Here is a 26,594-nt window from a genome sequence, read left to right on the forward strand (position 1 = left end):
TCATGCAGATTTCATGTTTATCATTATAGAGCCAATTCTCTCTTGATTATTATATTGTACCCAATATATAGTAGTGAATTCAAAACTTAAATTTTTTTTTTTAAATATGACGTGAGTGCAGGCAGCTAGAATAAAAACCAAAAACATAGCGTTCCAGCCTTCATCATTAAGGTTGAAAAGTTTGCTAGAAATTAGATCATGACGTTAAAATTGGAGATGGTGACAAATTCAGATTTTAGTATAATAGAAGATATATAATGCAAAAAAATCATTTATTTTTCAAAGAGAAAGAGCCAACATGTCTGGATAGATGAAGCTCTACCCGATTAAGAAGAGCAATTTATAAGATTTCTAACCTTAAATGTATATAAAAATTAACGTTGTCTTATTTGCTCTTACTCTTGTATAATGCTGTTTTTTTTTTCTCCTCTTCTGATGAGAAACATTTAGTTTTGACATTAAAGAGGTTTCTTCCTCTCGTTTCCCTTTAACTTATTGTAATCACCCACAAGCTTATTAACATAATGTTATAAAGTTCTAATGTAACTTTAGACAGCTTTTAAGAATTGACTTCTGAACGTTGGCCAGATCTTACTTTGCTTAATCTCGTTTTCTTTCAAGACACCTTTCATGTTTTCCTCAGAATTCCTTATGCAATTAAACGTGCTACATCAACTATTTTACATCTACTAACTCGAAAACTGAAGTAAATATGATTTCATTACATTATTCTTACATGACAGAGAAAAACCAAGACACAAATCACAAAAGTTAAAATGTGATTAGATCTATCTATATTATACATGTTGAGCAAAAGTAACTTGAGAATTTGTGAAGTCTTGTATACTGATATGATATCTTAAGTTAGTGGGGAGTTATACAAAACAAAGTGAGGAGGAGGAGGAGAAAAATATCTTTTCTCGTGTGTATTTTTATCATATACAGAAAAAAAAGAAATGCAGTCAGATCCAAGCAATCTGAAAATCAAGAACTGGATTCTTTTCTAAGAGTGTGCCTATTAGTCAAAACTGACAGCATTTTGTTCTGCATCTTTACTGCATAATTCGTTATCATACAGGCATGCACTTTTCTTTAATTGCTAAGATTGAATAATGGTATTAATGAAGCTTGGATATTCACAAACGTAAAGAAAAATAAATCACTTAAAATCTGTAAAAAAATTAAAAACCTACAACTTCCATAATCAATTTCAATCGGGAGGAAACACATACACAAAACAATTTATTTATAAGGTATTGGGCATAGATAAAATCACATTCCAAGCAACAAAAAAAATATATACTTATGTATCAAACAAAAATATGTATCCTCACCATAAATTATGAAAAATCATAGAGTAGAATTTTAACTAAATAGAAAAATCAATTTTCATATTTTGCTGATCCACCATTCATAATTACTTAAATGACCGACTTATCTCCCCCTGATTTGCAGGATTTCTGTTTTTATCAATAGCGAATCGTCTAAATACAAAAAATAATTTTTACTTTTGATTAAATTTTTATGCAATCATTTTTTCATAATTTTTGGTGAGGATACTTTTTTTTGGCCAATTTGTAAATATACCAAAGAATTCTTACTTGGAATGCAATTTTCATCTGTGACTCATATTCTATAAGCACCGACAATGGTTTAATATATTGTGTCAACTGTTGCTAATGCTTGAATTATCTCCATTAGTATTACACACAAAGAAAAAGCTATTTACCCATATCTATATTGAAACAGATAACATTATTATAGTAAAGATGATTGGCAAATAATTCTGTTATGAGGATGCTGTCTATTATTTACAGATATACTTTTTGGTGCTTTTCAGAATTACACTTAATTTTTTTTTTTTAAATTAAAAATATCTTTATGATGTACATACTCCTTACAAAACAAAGATGTCATTCTAAAAATCATGTAAATTGATTAAGTAGTTTAAAATAAAAATTTAAAAAATGAAATTCTATGATTTTTAGTGATTAATGGTTTTTGACAGGCATAGCACAGTCCATAAATCTTTGTAGTCGAATTGAGTTGTCCGTCCTTGAATTTTAACATTCTAAAATATTCCATGCTTGTCATAAAATTTTCTTATTAAAAAAAAAAAAAAAAAATTACTTGATCAATTTACTTAATTTTTGGAATATGACATCTTTGTTCTGTGACATGTATGTACATTATAAAGATTTTTCTGTATTTTTCTTTTTTTTTGTTAAGTCGAATTCTAAATAAGATACTCCTTTTTTATCTATTATGTTGCTCAAAGTTTTGGACGATTTTTCAACTCATTTTTAAACAGTTAATTTCGGTTGTAATACAGTGGTTTATTTGAAACGCAAAATAACAAAAAAAATAAAGAAATGCATGTACACTTTTCTTGACTGTCAAACTGTCACAATGCTTCCCAAACAGCTATCAGTATCAATAAAGCAAGGAGAGAATTAGACAGTATGAAAGTGGTTTCAGTAATTCTATAGTGGTAAGCGGTTTAAGCAACACTAAGCCTGATCAATACCAAATAGATGACCATTTCAGAATACCAAGCATGTGTAAGAAGACGTCGACACCTCCCGACAAAAACTGCAATAATCTAATGTCATCATCTCTTCTGATTAGGATATATAAGACACTGGTAACTGCTTATAAAATTGGTATTCCCATGAAACTTCCTCCTTTAGAGGAAGCCGGTTCAACTTGTCTAGAGTGAGTGCCACTTCTGTGGTATGGTTATAGCTGTAAGCTTTGAAGGTGAAGGATGGTCTTGACAGTAAATGCTTGAAAACAATTGTTGGACAAAATCCACATAAAAGTGTCAGAAAAATGTTAAAGGCATTTGATGTGCCAGTATTTCAACAGTGTCTGACCATTTGAAACAAAATCATTGCAAAAAGGTTTGAAAAATATTCCTATATGAAATCAAAGAATAAATGTTTGCTTGTGAAATTTGTCATTATTTTCTGAAGTTAAAGAATTTGAGAAACTGACACTTGAGATTTTTTTTTAATTAATCATTTTTCATCTTGTTTTTTTGTTTTTAGGACATTAAAAGCAAGTTATAGGCTTTAAGAACACTTGTCTACATTAAAATGTTTGGTGAAAATGAAAATGAATTAAGAAACATGCAAGAAGAATAAGAATTTACCATTCCATAAGGTTCTCAACTAGTGTGCCATGGTACACTAATGCGCCGCAGAATGATTACTGGTGTGCCGCAAAGAAATTATAGCTACAAGTCATTTAATTTCATTTTGTTTAATAAAGACATTTAATTTCTTAATCATGAGGACATCGTTCAAGTTATAAAAATCTGCAATTCACAGCTTCATACTTATCGATTTTCTTACCATAAAAAAAGATGACAGACTTTAAAATATTGAAGAGTTAAGAGTGTGTGTCTCTCATATTCGCTAACATATTGCAGCAGTGGTTAAAAAACACCAGGCACAACTGTTCTGCTGACATTCATCATTATTACTCTATAATGGATACTGAATACAGGATGTTGATTTATGTGAATAAAAATGATACTTATATAATCTTCCTTGTTTTTTTATTATTTATTGCAAGTCAGCTTTAAGTGTAGAAAATATCTTTTGTAATAGGTGTGGCACAAAAATTTTTAAAAACTCAATGTGCCGCCATGTTAAAAAGATTGGGAATCACTATCATAAGGGAAAATATTTCAGTTTTTTTGTTTTTGTACAAAACTGAACAAAAATGATAATTTATTTTGAAAAATTGAAATAATTCCAATTCATCCCCTTAATATAAAAGCATTCCTTAAATATGTATTAGAATGGATTTAAAGAAATATCTGACATTTTATAAAGTATATTAACCCATTAAATCCCAGGCTCTTTAATTTTGTTATGGAGTTGAAACTTTGCATAATGACTAAAAATTGGTTAGAATACACAAATTGAAAGGACAAAGAAAGCAAAAAATATTGACCCCCACAGGCCAGTTCTGTATTCTCGATCTCTGTTTTACACATGTTTTTTTAACTTCAAAGTAGCCTTGAGTATTTTTATTTTATTGTCATTTGATGAGATAATTTCAAACAATGATGATATTCAAAACCCTTCTATCCTCACAAACTACTAACCAGTCTTTTGTTGTGAAAAATGAATACAATTTATTTGATGTTTGTAAACTATAATTTTTTATTTGCTATCTTATTGTTGTCTGATTTATTTTTGGAAAATAGCTTGTTTTATCAACTCGAGCTTATAATAAACATGTCATTCTTTTTCTACGACTTCAGAATTATTAGTTTCATGTGATTGTGCTTTGAGTAGATAAAAAATTCAAAATTGTTATCTACGTATTTAAGACGCATCAATTCTGTCACTTGGTAATAGATTACATCAATAGGGTCAGGCCTATTTTACCTGTGATCCTGTCACAGGGATGGTTTTTATCTATCCCACTAGCAGGGAGACCCGACATTGCCCGGGATTGAACGAGGATCAATGAATGTTTCATACTTCCAATACTTTTATTGTCATCCAAATCCGTGAAATCGCTCATTCATCAATCATATCGATTATTTACCTGCTCTAGTCAGGGACCCATCATGGTAATACCTTCCCGCAGTAACTTATTCCACAATAAATTGTAGTCTATATTGCATTGTAGAGAACCTACTGTTGATTTTATGAAATAATTTTTATATACGACTTGAATTAAAGTTTAAAATGCAAAAGTCAAGTATCATGTTTCGGTTGTGCTCTAAACAGAAAGTTTAATTTTGAATGCGTTCCTGTCTTGTCAAAGAACCTACTGTTGATTTTATCTTCTGGTGTGATGATAAAACTTCAAATGAACTTGTGATGTTAGGCTGTATAAAAGTGTTAACTGTCAAAATTGGCATGTTCCTTTTTTAATGAGATTTTTGCAATTATCAATACTTATCAGAGGTATTCAATTACAAAACTTATCTAAGGACACTCTTAGACATATAAAGTACATTGTTGTGAAATTTCAAAAATATTAGAAAAAAAAAAAAAAAAAAAAAGAAAATAGGCCCAGCCGTTTTAGAGTTCATAGAAAACGAACTTACATGAAGTATAGATATGTTCAAAAACAGTGCACCATCACAAACATTGGTTACAATAGAGTGTTTATCAGTATTTTTTCAAACACGCATATTTAAATGTGGACATTTTTTTTTCATATATCACTTCTATGTTACCACCAAAACAGATTACTATTATATTAAAATATACCTTTAACAAGGTAATATTTAGAAATGCAATTATATAACGAAAGCTCTTTTACACAAAAATTTGAATCCTAATTTGGATATCTATTTTTTAAACAGTATATAATAAATGCTTAGTGTTATTCATTTGTAATTTTATGATCTTATTTCTCATGTATATGCAATAGTTTCATTAATATTAATAGTAATAAGAGTTAATTTAATAAAAAGGATAATTTCAGTGATTTTCAAGAAGATCAAGGTAATTCAAATGAAACTTATCTACTTTATTTTGCTAGATGGAAATATATATTAATGCATAGAGTTTCATAGACAGAGGGAGTAGGTAAGTGCTCACTCCCTATCCTCCTCTGTTCCACCCCTTCATTTTTCACGACATGACACCCAAGCCAATTTTTTTCTTTGTTTTCAGAAGAGCCTCTCCCTTTATGCACTATCACTCAAGTGAATTGATTTTTTTCTATCCAATTAGATATTAAAAAGATAAATTCATATTGAAATTACCAAAATATTAATATTTATTTAAATGAATACACGCAAAAGATGAAATATCTATTTAAAATTTGGATTTCAAGTAACAAGCTTTGTGAAGCAAATTTACTTGGCGAAAAAAAATTTTTTTAAAAATGTTCACATTGTTTAACAAATTTTTAAAAATTATTTCAACTTCAGCATGAATCCCTAGTCATATTGGAGGAAAATGTGATGGTCATTCAATTTTAACAAATCTCTGTTTGTGGGGGTCGATAGTCATACCTGTTTCAAAAATACATTGGACTTGCTGTACGCTAGAAACTTTCAGCAAAATACTGCATTCATTCTTAATCCTTACTTTGTGGATGAGCTGGCAACATAATCTTCAAATTATGCCATCGATTTGGCAACCATTTTTTATACTAACAACCAACTTGAGAATGTGTTTCTATAAAGAAGATATAAAAGGAAAAATAAAATGGCATTTACATGGAAATATCATATTCACAAAAAGTCCCCAGTTGCATGTATATCCCAGTCAGAGGAGATGACAACATTAGGTTTTTGCAGAGGGAGTGAGGGGGATATCATGATCCTCCTACATACAGCACTTGATATCCCTAAATCATCATCCATCTGCTACTGACCAAGCTCAATGTTGTTTAACGATCTAACGAAAAACAGTGTCAACTTTTTTTTTTTTTTTTTCACCCCAAACAAGGCACATTGCCACTTTGATGTAGAGGGCTACTATCCAAGACATAATTAGCAGGGATACTATGTAGGGAGTTGAGCAGCAAGATATCTGTTTGCATTACATGTCAGTACAGTCAGGGAAGCAGGAATTTCAAAGTCTAGCAGTCCTAGGGAAGAAACTATTAGAGTAGAAGGTTTTCTTACATCTAAGGACTTTGCTGCATGTCAGGTTTGTTGAGGGTATTTACACTGAAGGGGGACAATGGCTTGTAGTTCGGAGCACCTACCATTAAAATACTTGTAAAACAGGCAGAGGGATGCAACATTTTATCGATGGGACAGTAGTTGAAGCCTAGCTAATAATGTGGGACCTATTAGGTTGACAACTCTTTTGAACCCTGTCTAAGAAGGAAAGACTAGTAGCAGATGCACCAGCTCAAATGTGGCAACAATACTCCATACATGGACGAATGGTGGCCTTGTAGATACTGAGGCGTAAATAACCTTCTAGCACTGTAGAGAGAGCCATCTTCTTTGCAGCAGCTTTGGCAATGCCCTCAATGTATCTGTCCCAACTCATGTTCTGTGAACATTAAGCCAAGGAGTTTGAATGAAGTACTTTCAGCTAATGTATCATTAGCCATAGGTATGCAGATATCTTGCAAGTTGGTTTAAAATTTCAAAATTTGATACAAAACTGATATTTGTATAAAATACCATTTTGAAGCAAAGATACATCTTGCAAGAACTTGAAGGAAGCTTGTAAGAAGCTGTTTCATCAAAAATGGTCAAATCTCCAGTAGCACTAGCTTTCCTTAACTGGCCACTTCAGTTATCTTTAAAAATTCCAGTTTTCATGAAAGCATATAATTAACAATATCAATGTGACAATATACAGAGAATAACTTGCATCCTTTGCAGCCATGTTTTCAGCCAATTTTTCTGCACCTCTGAAAATATATTTAAGTCATTTTCTACACTTCATTTGCTGCATATTATTAAGCAGAATGATTCCTGATCCAACAATGACAAGAAAATGTACTATTCTCATCTTAGTGGTTATATTTGCAACCTCTGACCTTTTTCAGGTTCATCTTTTCAAATTCCAAAACTTTCTAATTCCGTTGAAAATAACATTGAAAGAAGAATGCTGTAAAAACTATCCCATTGTTAATAATGTCGCCAAAAGAAACAAAAATAATTTGACAAATACACCTCAGCCCCACTCCCCCGTTTCCCTTGGTATAACTAAATAATCGTGAAGGGTCAAGGAGGATGGAAAGACTGGGGAGGAAAGACATCAACCAAACCGCCACTGAAAAAGTATGGATAGTACTGGAACCTTGGTAAGGTTTATTGTCACTCAAATTTCAGAAGGCCAACACTTATTATCAGCAAGAAATCAATGGTATACGGCTGTTGCAATAAGGCAAAACGATTTACCATGGTTATTGTATCAGGTAAGGATTACTAGAAGTTAAATTCTTGTAAGTTAGATGCATTTTTGTTTATTTTTAAAAATGCATCGGATAACTAAAAAAAAAACATATTTTCAAAAATGTTCAATTATAGAGAAACACATCGGTTTTTCAGTTGAACCAAAAAAAAAAAATGGAGGAAGGGATGAAAAATTATGAAGATGTGAGAAAAACGGAGGAAATATGATCAGACATTTATTTCTGGTTCGAGTCTTAAAAACCTTTTTTGCTAAAAATCAACCTCAGATTATAATTTTAAATTTAGAAAGTGGATGTTAGGTTTACTTCCAACAACCTCGTAACTTTCACTTCCCTTATTTTGTTCTTTAGTTTTGTTCTCATATTCCAGGAATATTTCTGACAAACAGGGAATAAATGCTGTTTTCTGGTTCAAAATTTATTCCATCTAACACTTATTGTTGGCAAGTTTTTGACCTTAAAGTATTATTTGCTTTAGCTCTTTATATCACATGGCTTCATGCCTTGTCTCGGGCGATTTTCATAAAAAAAATAAAAAAATCACTCAGACACGAACGAACACCACTTGATTTTGCCAAGTGAAAGCAATCATTGATAATGATTTGTGTAAGAACTTTTTAGTAAAGTAATAGATGATGATGATCGCATTATCATCGAAAGAAAAAAAAAGGGGGAAACAAAAAAAAAGGGGGAAACAGAAAAAAAAAGGGGGAAACAGAAAAAAGGGAAACAGAAAAAAGTGAAAAGAAGGAACAGAAGAGGAAAAAGATTAGAATCCTAAGAAAACTTATTACTACTCCAATTTCAAAAAGCCAAAACTTAATAGGAAGAAATCAATGGTAAACGGCAGTTTCAAAAATGGAAGTGATCAAAAGAAACAAATAATGGAAATCTTGATAGATTAGTTGTCACTTAGACTCCAAACAACACTACTTGATGTTGCCAAAGAGAACTGGTTAGTAAATAAATATGAAGTTCAACATTGAAAAAGATACTCAATAGTAAATAGAATTAACGCACGCACGTATGTCCCCCCTCTCCACGCCCTTCAAATGATTAATTATGTTTAGTGTAAATTGTCACTCCGCATTTATGAATGAATTGTTTTTGTTCAGGAATTCAACGACATTTTTTGACAACTAAATTCATTGATTTTTTTCAAACACTTCTTTAAAATTTTATTTAAATGCATTAATCTCTTCATACACAGCTAAGTTTTAACAACACTACTACTACTACAAGTAGTTCAGAAATAAAAGAAACAAACTAACAAATGACGATAATTCCTTTCCAGTGACTGACTGACCTAATAAATACGTACGCAAACAATACAAATAAAATTACCTTAGTCAGTCGAATATAACGTATCTAGTGCATGCGATTTACTTACAGCTAAAAATATAAACATTTTTGCCTTCTTTCATTTTATTTCAGTCGAAGTTCTCAAAAACCAAGAGCCCCCCCCCCCCTTATTGGGGCTAACACTTAATCTCGATATTCGAATATTCCATTGCAGTTCTTTTTTTATTTCTCAAACGTTGAGTTAATTAAAAAGTTAGGTATATTCATTTCTCACTTATCGACCAGTTAACTAATTCATATAGTATCTTTCTTATGGTTTTCTTACTATATTCCAGGACAAGAATTCATCTAGTCTGGTGCAGTAACAAGCTTAGTATAGTTATTATAGGCAACATTACTTGGAAAAGCGTAGTGTGGCCACACTGAGGGAATGTTTTTTTTTGTTTGTTTTGTTTTTTGCATTTTCACCCCAAACAAGTAACATTGCCATTTTGGTGTAAGGGGCTATTATCAGGGACATAAGCTACTGGGATACTATGTAGGGAGTTGGACAGCAAGATGTCGGTTCACGTTACACTTGAACTTCTGCATATCATATTCATCGTAAATTTGTTTTATAAAATATATACTAATGTTGGAAAGATCTGCTTGTTTGTTTTTAGACTGAGTGGCAATAACGTTTCTGATCTAAATTTATAAAAAATGTAAATGAGAAATGTAACGTGGCTCAAGGTTAACCTGGTGATGGCCATTAGGAGGATCCCGGCATAGGAAGGTTTGTAATGCCATTAAGCAAACCACATATCACTAAACAGTAGAGCTAGAATTTTTGTAATAAAAACCACAAGTCCGAGTGGCAATACGAAAAATCAAAGACGAAAACGGTGCACATGCAGTTGGACGTGAGAGGGTTTCGTTGAAATAAGTCCAGAATTCAACATAAAAAAAATAGAAATTAAGAAATATCTGTGTAATGTACGTACCCGTCCCATCACGGAGTGAAGATGCCATACTTCAAAATTAACGTAAATTGATAGAGTAGCTTTATTTTTAATTAAGACGATCAAACCTTATGAGTAAGCAAAAAGGAACAGTCTCGGAACAATAATTCAAACTTGCAAGATCAGCCTTGTAATGCTAACGATTTCACATGAATAATTTAAAAATACTTTTCTTTATGTAAAAAAGAACTCTTTTTTTTTCGGAATAAGAACGAAAATTAAAAACCGCAAAATTGAATTTCCATTGAAAACTAATGTCTAAATTAACACATTTATGCATAAATTACATAAAACATTTTCACACAATTACCTCACCTGTTTATTATCGAAGCAAAACAATATTTTCATTAATTCATTTTCTACTTCGTAATTTTTTTTTTATACTTTACTAATTTCGACACGGCAATTAAGTAGATACCTTTTGTTTTGATTAAAATTCAATATATCGATTTTCGATTATTGTTTTTATTCCGAAGAAAAAAAAATTGATTAATTTGCATGATTTTTGGAATATGACATTTTCGTTTCATGACGGGCACGTACATCATAAATATTTTTCTGTATTTTTGCTTTTTTAATTAGGTTGAATTCTGAATAAGAACCAAAAATAATAATCCTCACGTGTCAATTTGAATGAACTACTTACTACTCATATTTTATATTTGGTTTGTTGTGATTTTGTTTTGTTACCAAAAATATAACATATTGATCTATCAGAAAGTGACCGAATTTAATCGATTAAAAAATTGAAACAACAAAAATTAATTACGTAATAGTCACCCTCTCAAAAAGAAACAACGGAAAATAGTAATGAATGACCTAGACTTTTGGCAAGTGTTGCTACACATTCTGTAGTCGGTATAAAACAATAAGCTTACAAGAAAGGTGCGGTAGAAAGCATTTAAAAAATTAATTTTATTCTTGTCACACGACAAGAGAATCGTTAAGACACAAAATAAAATGTATTTGATGTTATATGCAAACAAAAATACAGAGTTTTTTTTTAATCGCGTTGTTGTACAGTTGTAGTTTCTAAAAAGAACAAAACTGGTTACAAATCGAACGTTATACGAGGATTCCCAGGACTTCGATTAATATATATACATATATATGCATATATTTCAGAAAGTTTAGATAAGTCATCGATACCGCCGCTTTCAAACTTTATAATAGGGGACCGTTTTTGATACCCATATCAAGCTCTCTTTAGCCGATATTCATCATTTGAGGAGATGAGTATCGGCTAAAGAGAGCTATGGTACGCCGTACCATTGGTACGGGTGTCAAAAACGGTCCCTACTATCAGGTTTGAAACCGACGGTACCGAAGACTTATCTAAACTTCCTAAAAATAAAAATATAAATAATACGCTCTTATTTTCGGAAATTTTCCCTTATAACAGCACTCCGCTGGAATCCTTTCCCCCCATTATATATATATATATATATATATATATATATATATATATATATATATAGGAAAGCTACAGTAAAGAATCGATGGCAACTCAAATTATACTTTTATATTTTGAAATGACATCTTATTTCGACTTTACATAAATTCAAATCTGAAAGTCAATTTTAAAAAAATGTCGAAATCGTTTCTTATATGCCCCCGCCCTTCCTTTTGAATGATTTTTGAGGAAAAGATAAACATTCGTGTTTGTTTTATGAACGATTTCTTTTGAATGTAGATTTCCTGGGATATTCAAAATAAATTTAAGAATGACATTTTTAAAAAATGGCTAGATTATAGAGTTCTGGGAAATTGAATGCAAACGATGAAGAGAGTAACGGTGTAAGATGACGCGTTCATATTGATAGCCAGACACATCCGTTCCGACTAACATTTGGTGCATCACGTTTTTTAGGTCGACTTGTAGCGGACATATTTCATTTAAGAATTAAAAAGAAAATTAAATATTAACATTTATTTCTGAAAATCATGCAACAATCTCCTTTGCATAATACAAGAAAAATCTAACTTTTATCATTAATTGACAAGTATAGCAGTAACAATACCAAAATTGATCACAAGACAAATAAGCTAATCATAAAAATAGCTTTTCATTAATTAAAAACAAAACGGGAGGAGGGGAATTGTGACACCTGACAATTTACACTACATACGCAATTTCTTTTAATGAAAATCAAACTTTCAGAATTCAAGCTCTCCTCAAGATTAATCCTGTCTAATAATACTAAACCGACAATCAACATTGGCGGGCGATTTATAAACTAAAATATCACATTGAAATAACACTGTTAGAGAGAAAATATCACATTGAAATAACACTGTGTCAGATGATGAAAAACTGTGCAAAAAGAGACAAAAATAAAATATTGGAAATCATCATCATAATCGGTTTAACATGTTTTATATGCTGGCATGTGTTGGAGAGTTTTTAGAAACCGACTTGCAAACTAACCTATCTCTGGCCAGGTCTTTATCTCACTTTCTCTAAACTCCATCTAAATCAGTTCCTCTCATATTTTCCATTAGTCTTGCCCTGCCACCTCAACTGTTCTACGTCTACTAACCCAAGAACTCGTAGCTATTCGTCCAACGTGACAATACTAACTAAGTCTCATATACGGCACACTATGCTCTCCATATCTAAGCTTCCTGGGGTTCAGATATAAGCCTAAGGCTCACATTAAACATTGGACTGTGTCAGGGTATCGATGTTAGGTATTTTTACATGCACAAATGAGACACGGCAACGCTATTCCCTATAATTGAACATGAACTGATGAATGGTCAGCTTATAGAAAACTCCAAGCTGGGTATGATCATAAAACCATTAATCACCAGAAACACTATGTAGATTCAAATACAGATGCGCACACCCAACAAATGGAGAGGATTTGGTTAGACAGCAGGATTGAGATTTTTAAGAAAAAGTAAGGCGTTCCACAGCATCTACTGCAGTCACACTTGAATAAATACTGCTGGCATGTTTTGAAAAGAGATCAAAACCACTTTGTAGCAATCTTAAGTGACATTAAACAAGTTTTTGTTATTTTTTTACTAAATTCGTTCTTCAATTTTTTAATATTGACGACCGAAGTTAATTCTGACAGTTTAAAGTTTGTTTTATGGATTTTTCAGCATGTTCTATAGAACAGAATAATGTCAAGAAGTATGATTTTTTTCTATCCTCCTTTGGTAAGAATACAGACCCGAAAAATAGGGTAGAAATCACACTATTAGAACTTCGAGGGAAGGAATCACGCTATGGTAGCACAAAATATTTCTATTCAATTTGCTTATACCATTTTTGCATGACGTACTAGCCCAAGAATGTTTCCAGCTGAAGAAATAATATGCATATCTCGTCAATCATTTTTTATGAAATGTGCGTGTGTATATATATATATATATATATATATATATGAAATGTGCATTATATATATATATATATGAAATGTGCATTATATATATATATATATATATGAAATGTGCATTATATATATATATATGAAATGTGCATTATATATATATATGAAATGTGCATTATATATATATATATATATATATGAAATGTGCATTATATATATATATATATATATATGAAATGTGCATCATATATATATGAAATGTGCATCATATATATATGAAATGTGCATTATATATATGTATGAAATGTGCATTATATATATATATATATATATAAAATGTGCATTATATATATATATATATATATATATATATATATATAAAATGTGCATTATATATATATATATATGAAATGTGCATTATATATATATATGAAATGTGCATTATATATATATATATGAAATGTGCATTATATATATATATATATGAAATGTGCATTATATATATATATATGAAATGTGCATTATATATATATATATGAAATGTGCATTATATATATATATATGAAATGTGCATTATATATATTTATGAAATGTGCATTATATATATTTATGAAATGTGCATTATATATATATATGAAATGTGCATTATATATATATATGAAATGTGCATTATATATATATATGAAATGTGCATTATATATATATATGAAATGTGCAGTATATATATATGAAATGTGCATTATATATATATTTGAAATGTGCATTATATATATATATATGAAATGTGCATTATATATATATATGAAATGTGCATTATATATATATATGAAATGTGCATTATATATATATATATGAAATGTGCATTATATATATATATATGAAATGTGCATTATATATATATATATGAAATGTGCATTATATATATATATATGAAATGTGCATTATATATATATATATGAAATGTGCATTATATATATATATATGAAATGTGCATTATATATATATATGAAATGTGCATTATATATATATATGAAATGTGCATTATATATATATATATATATATGAAATGTGCATTATATATATATATGAAATGTGCATTATATATATATGAAATGTGCATTATATATATATATGAAATGTGCATTATATATATATGAAATGTGCATTATATATATATGAAATGTGCATTATATATATATGAAATGTGCATTATATATATATGAAATGTGCATTATGTATATATATGAAATGTGCATTATGTATATATATATATGAAATGTGCATTATATATATATATGAAATGTGCATTATATATATATGAAATGTGCATTATATATATATGAAATGTGCATTATATATATATGAAATGTGCATTATATATATATGAAATGTGCATTATATATATATGAAATGTGCATTATATATATATATGAAATGTGCATTATATATATATAATAAATGTGCATTATATATATATATATATATGAAATGTGCATTATATATATATAATAAATGTGCATTATATATATATATATATGAAATGTGCATTATATATATATATATGAAATGTGCATTATATATATATATGAAATGTGCATTATATATATATATATATGAAATGTGCATTATATATATATATGAAATGTGCATTATATATATATATATATGAAATGTGCATTATATATATATATATATGAAATGTGCATTATATATATATATATATGAAATGTGCATTATATATATATATATATGAAATGTGCATTATATATATATATATATATGAAATGTGCATTATATATATATATATATATATGAAATGTGCATTATATATATATATATATATATGAAATGTGCATTATATATATATATATATATGAAATGTGCATTATATATATATATATATATATGAAATGTGCATTATATATATATATATATGAAATGTGCATTATATATATATATATATGAAATGTGCATTATATATATATATATATGAAATGTGCATTATATATATATATATATGAAATGTGCATTATATATATATATATATGAAATGTGCATTATATATATATATATATGAAATGTGCATTATATATATATATATATGAAATGTGCATTATATATATATATATATGAAATGTGCATTATATATATATATATATATATATATATATATATATATATAGTGAGAGAGAAAGAGTCATACGAAATGTGCACATAGATATACACAAGCACAAAAAAAAAGTCTGCAGTTGTAATTTTTTCAAAAACTGCAAATCTAAGTTAAATTTAATTCAACTGTTTAAACAAACTACCTTATTTGATTGGCCTTATATTCTTCTATAATTTTACCTGTTCATATTTGACTTTTAAATGAAATATTCTAGTGTTTACGTCAATTTAAAAAAAATAACTTCAAATTGAGGAGGCAAAAAGAAAGTCCGCACAATAGAAAATTGTTATTTAAATGTTACTTTAGGATATTAAGCAACACAAATACAACAGGAACACAATGAACTAGTTAATATTTAGTAGCATAGCCATTCTGCAATTTGACAACCTGCAATCTTTTGGAATTCCTTAAATTAGACTGCAGCAAAACTCCAGGGAAAGGGCATCCCACTTTAATTTTTGTCCAAAGTTCTTCCAAATTTGAAATTTTATCATTGTGTAGCTGTTGCTTGATGTAATGCCATATGTTTTCGATAGGATTGAGGTCTGGAGATTGTGCAGGCCAATCCAAACATGGAATATCATATTCTTCGAGGAACTTCTTGACATTGCCAGCTGTGTGAATGGGAGCATTATTCTGCATAAAGATAGGATTATCATCCAAATTCGGACCAAAGAGTAGAAAATGCTCGGTCAACATATTAATGTACTTAATTCGACCTTGCACCATTGCCCTGGACCATTGGTACTAATAATTCCCAACACAAAAACTGAACCTCCATCACCTTGCAGCGTTGAAACTGAGCACCTACAATTAAATTCTTCATCTTTCCTCTGACAAACATACTGCCTACTATCACTGCCTATCCTACTGAACTTGCTTTTGTCGCTAAAAAGTACTTTTGACCAATATGAAGAGTCATGATCCCCATTGCATCTGCCGAAGTCCAGGCAGCGCTTTCCGTCTTTACAGAAATCACTGGCTTGCGTCTTGCAACATATCCTCGCAAATTAAATTCCTTTAATCTGTCCTTGACAGTAGAAAGAGAACACTTTTTAACAAGATTGCACTGTTGTTGGATTTGGGGAGCTGTTTTAAATTTGTTTCTTAGACTGTGGATCTTCCCTGTTATAAGTAACTCTAGTACGACCAGATTTATCGGCATCATGAACACTGTCAGTGTTTTGGTGCTTTTGCACAGTCTTTTGTACCATTTTCTCATCACATTTCAATCTGCGGTCAATTTCTCGATTGGATAAACCAGGAAGGTGGAGATTAATGAGCTCCTGACGATCACTAAGAGAAAGTCGTGACATATGGACTAAATGTTACGTTGTATAACCTGGAACAACAATTACGATTAGAGATGCTTTGTTGCCTGTTGGTGAATATTTTAAACTGATTTGGGGTGATAATTTAAGCTGGTTTTAAGCAAATTTTTTGCTGCAAACTTTCTTTTTGCCTCCTCAATTTGGAGTTATTTTTTTTAAATTGATGTGAACACTAGAATATTCCAATTAAAAATCAAATATGAACAAGGAAAATTATAGAGGAAATGCAAGGAGTTCATCAGAGCACATTCCATTAAAGTATTTGTGAAACAGGGACAGAGATGCAACATTGCGGCAATGAGACTGAGGTTGGAGCTTGGTTGACAAACTACGACCTATTAGATTGAAAACTCTTTTCTGGACCCTATCCGATTCTTTTCCACTGTGAATGAAAAAGCTGAATTTGAAATGATCTCAGATTCTACAAACTTATCACAGATAAAATGCCTTTGCCAATTTGATCCAACAAATGGGAGTAAACACATCATACTGCCAACTCATTTCCTGTTGTTAGGAGTTACCAATTTGATATTCTGATTTACGCTCTGGAAAAAAAAAGTGTGTAGCGACGATCCTGTTAGGAACAACTTCTTTGTTCTATATTCATCAATCTCACAATTTGCATATTAACACTTTGAAGCAAGATCATTTGAAAATACAATCAACCTTTTCCAAGATTTTTTTTTTTTTTACATGGTGGAGTTAAAGATAATGTGAAAGATGTGAAATGATGAGGATTTTACTTACCAACAGCTGGAGCATCGTAGGAATCTCCAAGTAAGATCTCCGGGGCTGAGTAAGCTAAAGAACCGCAAGAGGTTTCCAATTTTTTCCCCGGCTTGAAGACATTGCTAAATCCAAAGTCTGTGAGTTTAACGATGCCCAATTTCTCAAAGAAGACCACATTTTCAGGCTTTAGGTCTCTGTGACATACATGCAACTGATGACAATAGGAGATGGCACTGACAATCTGTTTGAAGTAGCGACGCGACAGTTCCTCATCCACACCCTTGTCATGCTTCATGATGTAGTCATACATATCACCCCCATCGCCCAACTCAAGAATCAAATAGAGTTTCGTCTGGGTGTCGATCACCTCATAGAGGCGTACAACATTGGGATGCTGGACTAATTTCATGCAGCGAACTTCCTGGAACAAGTGGTTCTTGGAGACTTCATCCAATTTGGTCTTGTCAATCACTTTGACAGCCACTTTCTCGCCTGTGAACACGTGTCGGGCGAGCTTGACCACGGCAAAATGGCCTCGACCAATTGTATCTTCCAAATCATAGAGGCCGGCGATCTTGCGATCATAGTCCCCACGTTGTTTGCGTGTAGCCATTTGCAAATGATGATAGCAATCACTATGACGACAATAATGATGCTATCCGAACAGGGAGAGAGTTAGTGATGTAGAAATAATGTTAATGATGATGACACGAATGATAGATAAAACACATTTATGTTGGCGGATTTAACGTTTTTTTTATTATTATTGATGCTGTTGTCAGTGCAGTTTACGATGCAGCAGCAGCAGCAGATGGCTGAAATGAAACAATAGAAAAAACGATTATAAAAATAACATGTCAACCACGGAAATGATTAAAAACAAGGTTGAGCAGAAAACAGTAAAAATTAAAAAGTTAATACAATTTCTATAACCAGAACATGCTAAAACAATTGATTTTAAAAAGTGAAAAAAAGTAGGGTTTTTTTTTTTAAATGATATTTTAAAAAGTGAAGAAAAAAAAAGACAATAACGATGTGAAAGGGAATTATGGTATGTCTGAAAAGATTTGATAAAGAAAAACTAAAATAGTAATATTAGTTTCAGAATCGTTTCAGATGAGGATTAATAAGTTATATCGTGCAGGCTACTATGCTATCTTTCTGGTTATATTCGCAAGGTTTTCACCAATTTAACCTCCAACCTTTTCAAAGGAAGATCTAATCTGGACGATATAGAGGGATGTGTATGAAACAGGAGATTGCATTGATATGGTCACGTTGAAAAAAAAAAAAAATGAGTTCTTTTGTTAGTAGATGTGGAACAATTAAGGTAGCAGAATTAGTTGGCAGGAACCAACGAAAACATGGGAAGTGATGAGGATGAACTTAAAAAATAAATAAATAAATAAAAGACTTGGCCAGAGATAGTTTAGAGGTCAGTTTCTAAAAACTATCAAACACATGTCAGCATATAAAACGAAGGTTATCAACATCATCCAGAATTTGAGAATCAGTATATATGTGCCAGCATCCTCATTTTACATTGTGTTACAACAACAAATCTTGAGAACATGTACCAGAAAGAACAGTCAGAAATAAGTCATACACCATCCAATATGACTATTCAATTTTAACAGCTACGTGCCTAGAAAATGCAGCCATAAAAACTGATATGGGACAAGAAGAAAGAAGCAACCTTAGAAGTTAGTGTCCCCAAAGATGCTGGGTTAAACAGAACCAAGAAAAGATAAAATACCACAATCTTATGGACGACATGAAAACAAACTGGAATAGAAGCAACTGGATTCATGAAAAATAATTCCAAAAGCTATCTGGCAAATATACCCAGTGAACCAAGTGCAAGAGAGATTCAAACAACTGCACTTAAAGGGACGGTTAGAATCTTAAAAAGATCTCTCGGTTGGAATACCAGAGTTAGGGGATGAATGTTGGCATCCAGTAGGATGTTTCATCCCCAGTAATGAGAAAAAAAAAAAAAAAAAAACGCTCAGAGTTCGTACAGATTTTCAAGGCCTTCTCCAGGCAAAACTTTAGTTTCCAAAAAAAAAATTGGGGATGTTTTACAATCCACAGCGATTAAAAAAAGTGTAAAAAATCAAATCTACAACAAATAAATGTTACCATAGCCAATAAAAGTTACTTCGCAATCTACCTGCATCATTTTTTCGTGTTTTTTAAAATAGTTTTAAATGCTTTTTTTTTTTAAATCTCAAATATTAACTCTCTTTTTGACTTCCAAATTTCTAACAAAGATCGCTACCGTCTTTTCCATTTTATTCAGCCCATCCAGCCTCATTTTAGGTTATCACAATATATTTTTGGGAGGGGCAAGGAATTCGTCATTGGAGAGTCCCGTCCACTAAAGGAAAGGGGGGGGGTCATTTTTATTTATTGCGGCTGCACTTCTCCACAAGAAAAAAAAAAAAAAAAAAAAAAAATTAAATTATAAATGAAAGCAAAATTAGAGGGAGATTTATTTCGAATTTAGTATTAATATTTCAACACAAATTTTTACTGGACATAAAGAATACAATTTTCAATAAATTTTCAAGACATTCTCCATATTTTCAAGGATTTTTCAAGGTAATAATAGAAATAAGGCCTTTTCAAGGCAAAAGGCCAAATTTAAGGACTTTTCAAGTTTGTACGAATCCTGGTGCTGCCTCAGAACTGTGTGAATGAATATGTATCACCGTCATATTTTCATTCTCCTGTATTGTCTAAACATCGTGATATACAGTTTTATGCATTCCCTAAGCCTGTCTATTGCTAACGGTTTTTATGACAATGGCTTTAATAAATGAAAAAAAAAAAAAAAAAAGATTCTCAAGTTCACAAACATGCATTTGAAGAAAGCCTGTCATACACACACACACACCTTCATAATATTTCATTTACTTTAAGTTTCATTGAACGTGATTATTTCAAGGTTTGTAAATTTGAAACCGACGGTACCAATGTTGTTCTGATCTCCTGTAATACTCACACACACACACACACACACACACACACACACACACACACACACACACACACACACACATTATAGAGAGAGAAAGAGATCGCATGATATTGAATGCATTCAATGGATGCATATTTGTGTCAATGTGTCACATTGGTAAAAGTTGAATAAACGTTTAAAATAAAGGCAAACATTTTGTCATAAAACGTCGGACTTTTATTTTTATTAACTTAACCTCTTATTTTGCAGCTTTTATAATCTCGTGTGAACTTACAGAGAAAAACTGACAGAAAATATATCAACAAAGATCAGATCCTCCAAAATACACAAAAAAATCTCCTTATAAAATCATTTTTTTTTTTTTTTACTGTTTCTTCTGAATTAAATCTGTTCAGAAAGTCTACTCGAATTATAAAACCATCGAGCTGTGCAAAGTAGAGTTAGTTTTTGTCAAGATTTAGGAATCCAAATATGGACGCAATTTAATTTTTGTTTAATGTTTCCAGATTCACGCAACAAAAATTGTTTTATTTAATTTTAAAACCTGAAGATTGTTTTTGTAATGTGTGAAGATCGCGGTCAGAGAAGAAGGCAAGAAATAATTGTGTATAGGTTGTTTTTATGTCTTTGCTCTCTCTATCTCTACTATTATATAAAAAGGCACTTTGTGTGTGTGTGTGTGTGTGTGTGTGTGTGTGCGTGTGTGTGTGTGAGAGTGTGTGAGTGTGTGTGTGTGTGTGTGAGTGTGTGTGTGTGTATGGGAGTTTCTTTCCCATAGGTTCTAAAAGGGCCAAGCTTACCTTTTGCAAATTTCACACAAAGGTAATTTATATGTCTGGTAGTGTTCTTTGATAGATTTTGTACAGAAATTCATCCGATAAGTATCGAAAATCAAAAAAATCCTATCTTAAATAGTCTTTCTTCTCTTAAAAAAGAATTTTTACAGGGGAATATTTTACATTACACTGGTGTAACCTTGGCCGGTGTAACACAAAATATTCCTCTCAAAAAATTCTTTTCTATCTAGAAGAGAAGAAAGACTATTTTTTAGATAGCAAGCCCAAATATCAGCTGACGTGATATTGTAAATAAACACAGATGGAATTGGATGAACGACATTATTATTTTATTTATATTTTGCGAATTAGTTCACCGGGCAAATTATTCCTCGTAATATATAATAATCAATAGAGGATTGATTCTATAATAATACATATGCAGTCTGCACAAATTAAAATATCATATTTAAGCGTATTGTACGACCGGGCAACACCAGGCATCCAACTAGTATATTATCAAGTGAGGAATTATTTCTATTTACAATCCACTTATGCCCGTCGAATGGTGGAAAGCATGCTTGAACTGTGTTAATATGTGAATAGGATACATCAAAACAAAATGGCCACAGAATTGGGCCTGATGTCGTGTTTATCTAAAAACAAAACTCAAATGACTACTCGTTTAATAATGTTTAACAAAACCATTTTTAATGCATATACAGAATTTATCTCACATTTTTTTTCTCTGGCTGCCACCTTTAAACATTGCTATTTTTAATTAAATAAAACAAATCAATTATTAAATACCTATTTGGATTACCGTATAATTGGGTTTCTTTTACAATAGACAGAGGTTTGAAAAAGTGGTAAAATAAAAATTTAAAAAAAACAAACATATCACGAATGTTATCAAAGAAAAGATATACTCTTCTACCTAGCTGGATAGGTTTTAATGTGTAAAAATTTGTTTTAAATGTGAAACAAGTAGCACTAAGTGCTTATGTTAAAACAAAAACAAAAGATGGCACTATGATCCTTTTTCCTTTGAAGGCTCGAGAATCAGTGAAAAACTTGAAAATAAAAAATACTGATAGAAAACCACCAAATAAATGTCACGGTAACATTTATTGACTCGGGTTTCTACCAGTATTTTGTTTAATTTTCTTTTTTTTTTCGAGCCATTGAGACTTCAAAGATGTAAATCACATCGTGGCCATTTTTTATTTTTGTTCTCATACAACTTTTTCAAACCGAATAAACGCTTTAAAGTAAGTAAAACCACTGAAAACATCTCCAGCTAGGTATAAAAGCAACTTATCTTGCCTTTAGTAACATTTATCTCTTACATAAATTTGTTTTTGACATTTTTTCCCTACCTATGTCTGTTGTAAAACAACCTGTAAATTTTTATTATGGCATAATTGTTAATGAAATTAGTAATATATTCATAACTAAATTTTACTATGTAAATAGGTATTAACACTACTTAGTAATTTGGAATTTATTTTATAGATTGAAAGGTGGCTGGTTAATTTTAATGCATCTAAAAACAAGCTTCTCTCCTTTCATCATGATCGCTCTGACCCCCATCTGACCCCAACTGAAATGAATGGCTCTCCTCTTGGGGAAGCACCATGTTTTAACAAGCTTCTGGGACTGACCTTTACTCCTGATCTAAAATGGAACACATACATCAAATCTGTTGCCAATATAGCTGGAAAAATAGTTGGATCTCTCTACCACTCCAGTAGGTATCTCACTACTAATGCAATCCTCTATCTGTATAAGAGCCAGGTACGCCCTAAAATGGAATACTGTTGCCACATCTGGGCAGGAGCTGCTCGGTGCACCCTATCCTACCTTGATAGAGTTCAAAAACTGGCTTCAAAACCTAATAGGTGATTCCCTTTTCTCTTCCTTGCAACCTCTTTCCCACAGAAGAGACATTGCGAGCCTGTCTCTGTTCTATCGTTATGTTCATAGCGCTCAACTGAATCTATGGTTCCCCCTCGCCAAACTTTGACAAAAAACACTTGACTAGCTACAATCAATATAAATGATTTCCTCCACTTTCTACCTGTGCTTAAATCTAAAAAGATTCCATGATCAAAGCTTCTTTCCCAGAACTGCCCACCCATGGAACACTGTTCTGCTGGCCTGCTTCCCGGTTGAATACAACATGGTAGCCTTCAAATCCAATGTAAAAAAAGTTCTTGTTGAGCTGTCCTCATAAATAATCAAATTTACTACCTTACGTTCATTAACCCATATCTTTGAGTGGCCTTTGGGCCTTGATAAATAAGTGGTGACTCCCAAGCAAAAAAATAAAAATAAACAAAACAAAAGCAAAAAATATTTCATTTTACACAAAAAAAAAAAAAAAAAGTGCAGATAATACTGTCAGTTTGTAAATATTTTTGATCAAACGTGTTTCTAGGCTATCGAAAGTTTTGCTGTTATCATTTCTCTCATATCTTGACATATCAAATATGTCAGATTGAATTATGTATTTAAATATTCATATAAATATGTAATTAAGTATTAAATGTTAAGTTTTAACAGTGGGTTGATTTTTTGAAAAGATAAAATCAACTATCAAAGTGATACATAGACGACAAGTGGCTCACACATTGAAAAGGCTGCCCCTTCCCAGAAAAGAGTGCAGAGCCCCTCCCAGGAAAACAAAAAGAAAAAGACACTTTACCTCCCAATTAAAGACATTTGTTCGGCCAGCAACCCGCAAATTAACGTGGTTTACTATAAAAACGCTGACCTAATGAAATTAATTGATTTCAGGGAGGTGGCTGGAATGCCAATCGAAAATCATTGCCATTTCCCTGGATACAAAATGGATATTAACCGTCATGACCTATGGGTACTGCTAGGAGGAGGCAAATAAAGCCTTTGAACTTTCACCTCTTCTAGTTATTTTCAAGGACTTTGATATAAGGAATTTAAAAAAATGTTGTGCAGGGCAGGTCCCCGTAAAGATGCATTCTTCCCTGTATAGGATAACCAAACTAACCTATCCTTTGCATGTTGGTGACATCTTCCATGATGAACTCATCAATACGCAGATGGGTACCTACTCACTGGGGAGAGCCATCGACACGCTGACAACAGTGATGTTTATTTCTGGATCCCAACCCTAAGGCACCATAATGGATCTCAAGCTTGCAAGTATAAATGTTCGAGGGCTGACTTGCGCAAATTTCGGCTGAACTTAGATCTGCAGCTCTTCAGAGTGGATTTCTCTGTTCAAGAAACTCTTTTAGCTGGAGTGACGGACCTTGTAAAATACTCAACGTTTGGTTCGGCCACAATCTTCAGTTAGAGAAAAATTGGTCGGAAGTTTTGAAAACAGTGCGAGCTGCCGCTAGTCGGTGGATCTGCAGAAATCTTTCGTTAAAGGGGAGAGCAAAGGCATGCGTTTCACACGTGTACCCAATCTTCATATACCGACTTTCAATACTTTCACTCTCATCGGATACACTGCTCCATTTGCAGCAAGCTCTTTTCAAGTTCTAGTGGCTTGGAAAGGTTCATATGGTTCGTTGCGAGTTCTGTTATCTTCATCCTTCTGAGGGTGGTCTGGGTATGCCAAATGTGGAAATATTCGTCAACACACGCTTCGGCTGTACTTCTTAGATTGAATGTGTACACAAGTTGATAGAAATGTTAGTTTCTGGAAAGAAAACACTAAGAAAGCCTTCCTGGCTTTGAGAATTGTGCACTCAAGAGAGGGGGGGGGTACAAAGGTTGCCCAGAGGCAAGTGCTCCTTCTATCTAGAGTGTCATAGCACTTTGAAACTCCTTTTAAGAGTGAAAGAATGCCTCTCTGACACCCTGCTGTTGTCCCAAAAGACGTTATATCAGGTATTAGTGAAGGAATTCGTTAGGGATGATACTATGGAAGGGCTTGTTTTGACGAAGTGGCAGCATAGCTTGATTTGGCTTTGGGCGCCTGGGTCGAGGTGTCTCACTAACGACAAGGCATCTTTGGCCTGGCTGGTAATCTGAAATCCTAAGTCAGTAAGAAAGTTCACGCAGCTGGCTTGGCAAGTTCGCCTATTTGTAAATGTGACGAGGACGAGACTTTAAATCACGCATTCTGCTATTGTTGCATCGTTGTGGAGCTGAAGAAGTTTGTTGCAGGGCTTATGGTTCGCATCCTGAATGTGCCGTTTTTCAACCTGGAACCCATCAATGTTTGCAGCAACTGAGTCGCAGCTACTAATGGGCTTAGAAGACAAATATGTCTGACCTTACTAGCAGTGATGAGGGATGTGATATGGGGACTCACATAAAAGTGGTTTACAGAGCTGAGGACTTTGCTGCTCTCGACCTTGTTTGAATCTTCTGTTTTTACTTGAAGGTTCGTATTAGGGCAGAGAAGGTTAGACTCTCTTCATCCAACTTCTTGAAAGGTGGGTGTCTGTTGCGCATATCTGTCGCATAAGTGGTGCAAGACTTGAGTGGTATTTGGATGCACCTTAGGATTTTGGGTTTCAAAAACAACTGTGAGCATTGACTTGTTTCTCAAAGTCAAGTCTATAGTTTAGCTTAAGTTTCATTTTTAGATATTTCAGGGTCATAATTTAGTGTGTGAGAGGTATAATTAGGCCCCATTCCCCAGTCCCCAACTAGGTGGCATCGCATGATTTGCTAAAGATGCAGGTTCTCTTCAATGTTTTCACAAGTGGTGTTAGTAATAAAGCGATCAGACCCACATCACCTTTTTCAACTGGCAAATCGGTGTATCTGCCAGTTTAAAAGGAGGGGGGGGGGGGGCTTTATACTAACACCTTTTCCTTTCTTTTCATTGTAAATACCAGTTTTTTTTTTTTTCTTCATCCACCTCCAACCCCACTTTTACATATTGTATAAAATTGGGTTTAAGTAGGTTAGTCATAGTAGGAGTTTTTGGTGATTGAAGGAGGATGGATACGCTGATGGATGTATAAATGCGGTATTGTGGTGCGAGTAGAGTGAAAACAGAATCTAGCTAAGTTAGCTTAGGCAGCATTAGTTAGTCATGACTTTCCCTCATTCCCAACATTTTGGCCTTGTGCCAAATTTTTCTTTAAAAGTCGTT

At 32.0% G+C, this 26,594-nt stretch overlaps 2 protein-coding genes across 7 annotated transcripts in view; both read right to left on the reverse strand.

Annotated features, from left to right (window-relative positions):
• The window catches only part of LOC145277479 (SNF-related serine/threonine-protein kinase-like), a 307,515-nt gene that overhangs the window by 276,025 nt on the left and 4,896 nt on the right, over window positions 1-26,594 (reverse strand). For all 6 annotated transcript variants that reach the window (XM_080128848.1, XM_080128846.1, XM_080128847.1 and 3 more), the window contains exon 2: window positions 17,756-18,552. In XM_080128848.1, coding sequence (XP_079984974.1) covers window positions 17,756-18,350 — 595 coding nt within the window. In that variant the 5' untranslated portion in view covers window positions 18,351-18,552. The remainder of the gene's footprint in view (window positions 1-17,755; window positions 18,553-26,594) is intronic.
• LOC145277481 (uncharacterized) overlaps window positions 1-26,594 on the reverse strand; it is a 367,340-nt gene that overhangs the window by 56,763 nt on the left and 283,983 nt on the right. The gene's annotated exons all lie outside the window — the stretch shown is intronic.

This window comes from Euprymna scolopes, chromosome 6 (genome assembly GCF_053919585.1).
Source record: "Euprymna scolopes isolate OS-2025 chromosome 6, ASM5391958v1, whole genome shotgun sequence".
In the NCBI taxonomy this organism is placed as follows: Eukaryota; Metazoa; Mollusca; class Cephalopoda; order Sepiida; family Sepiolidae; genus Euprymna; species Euprymna scolopes.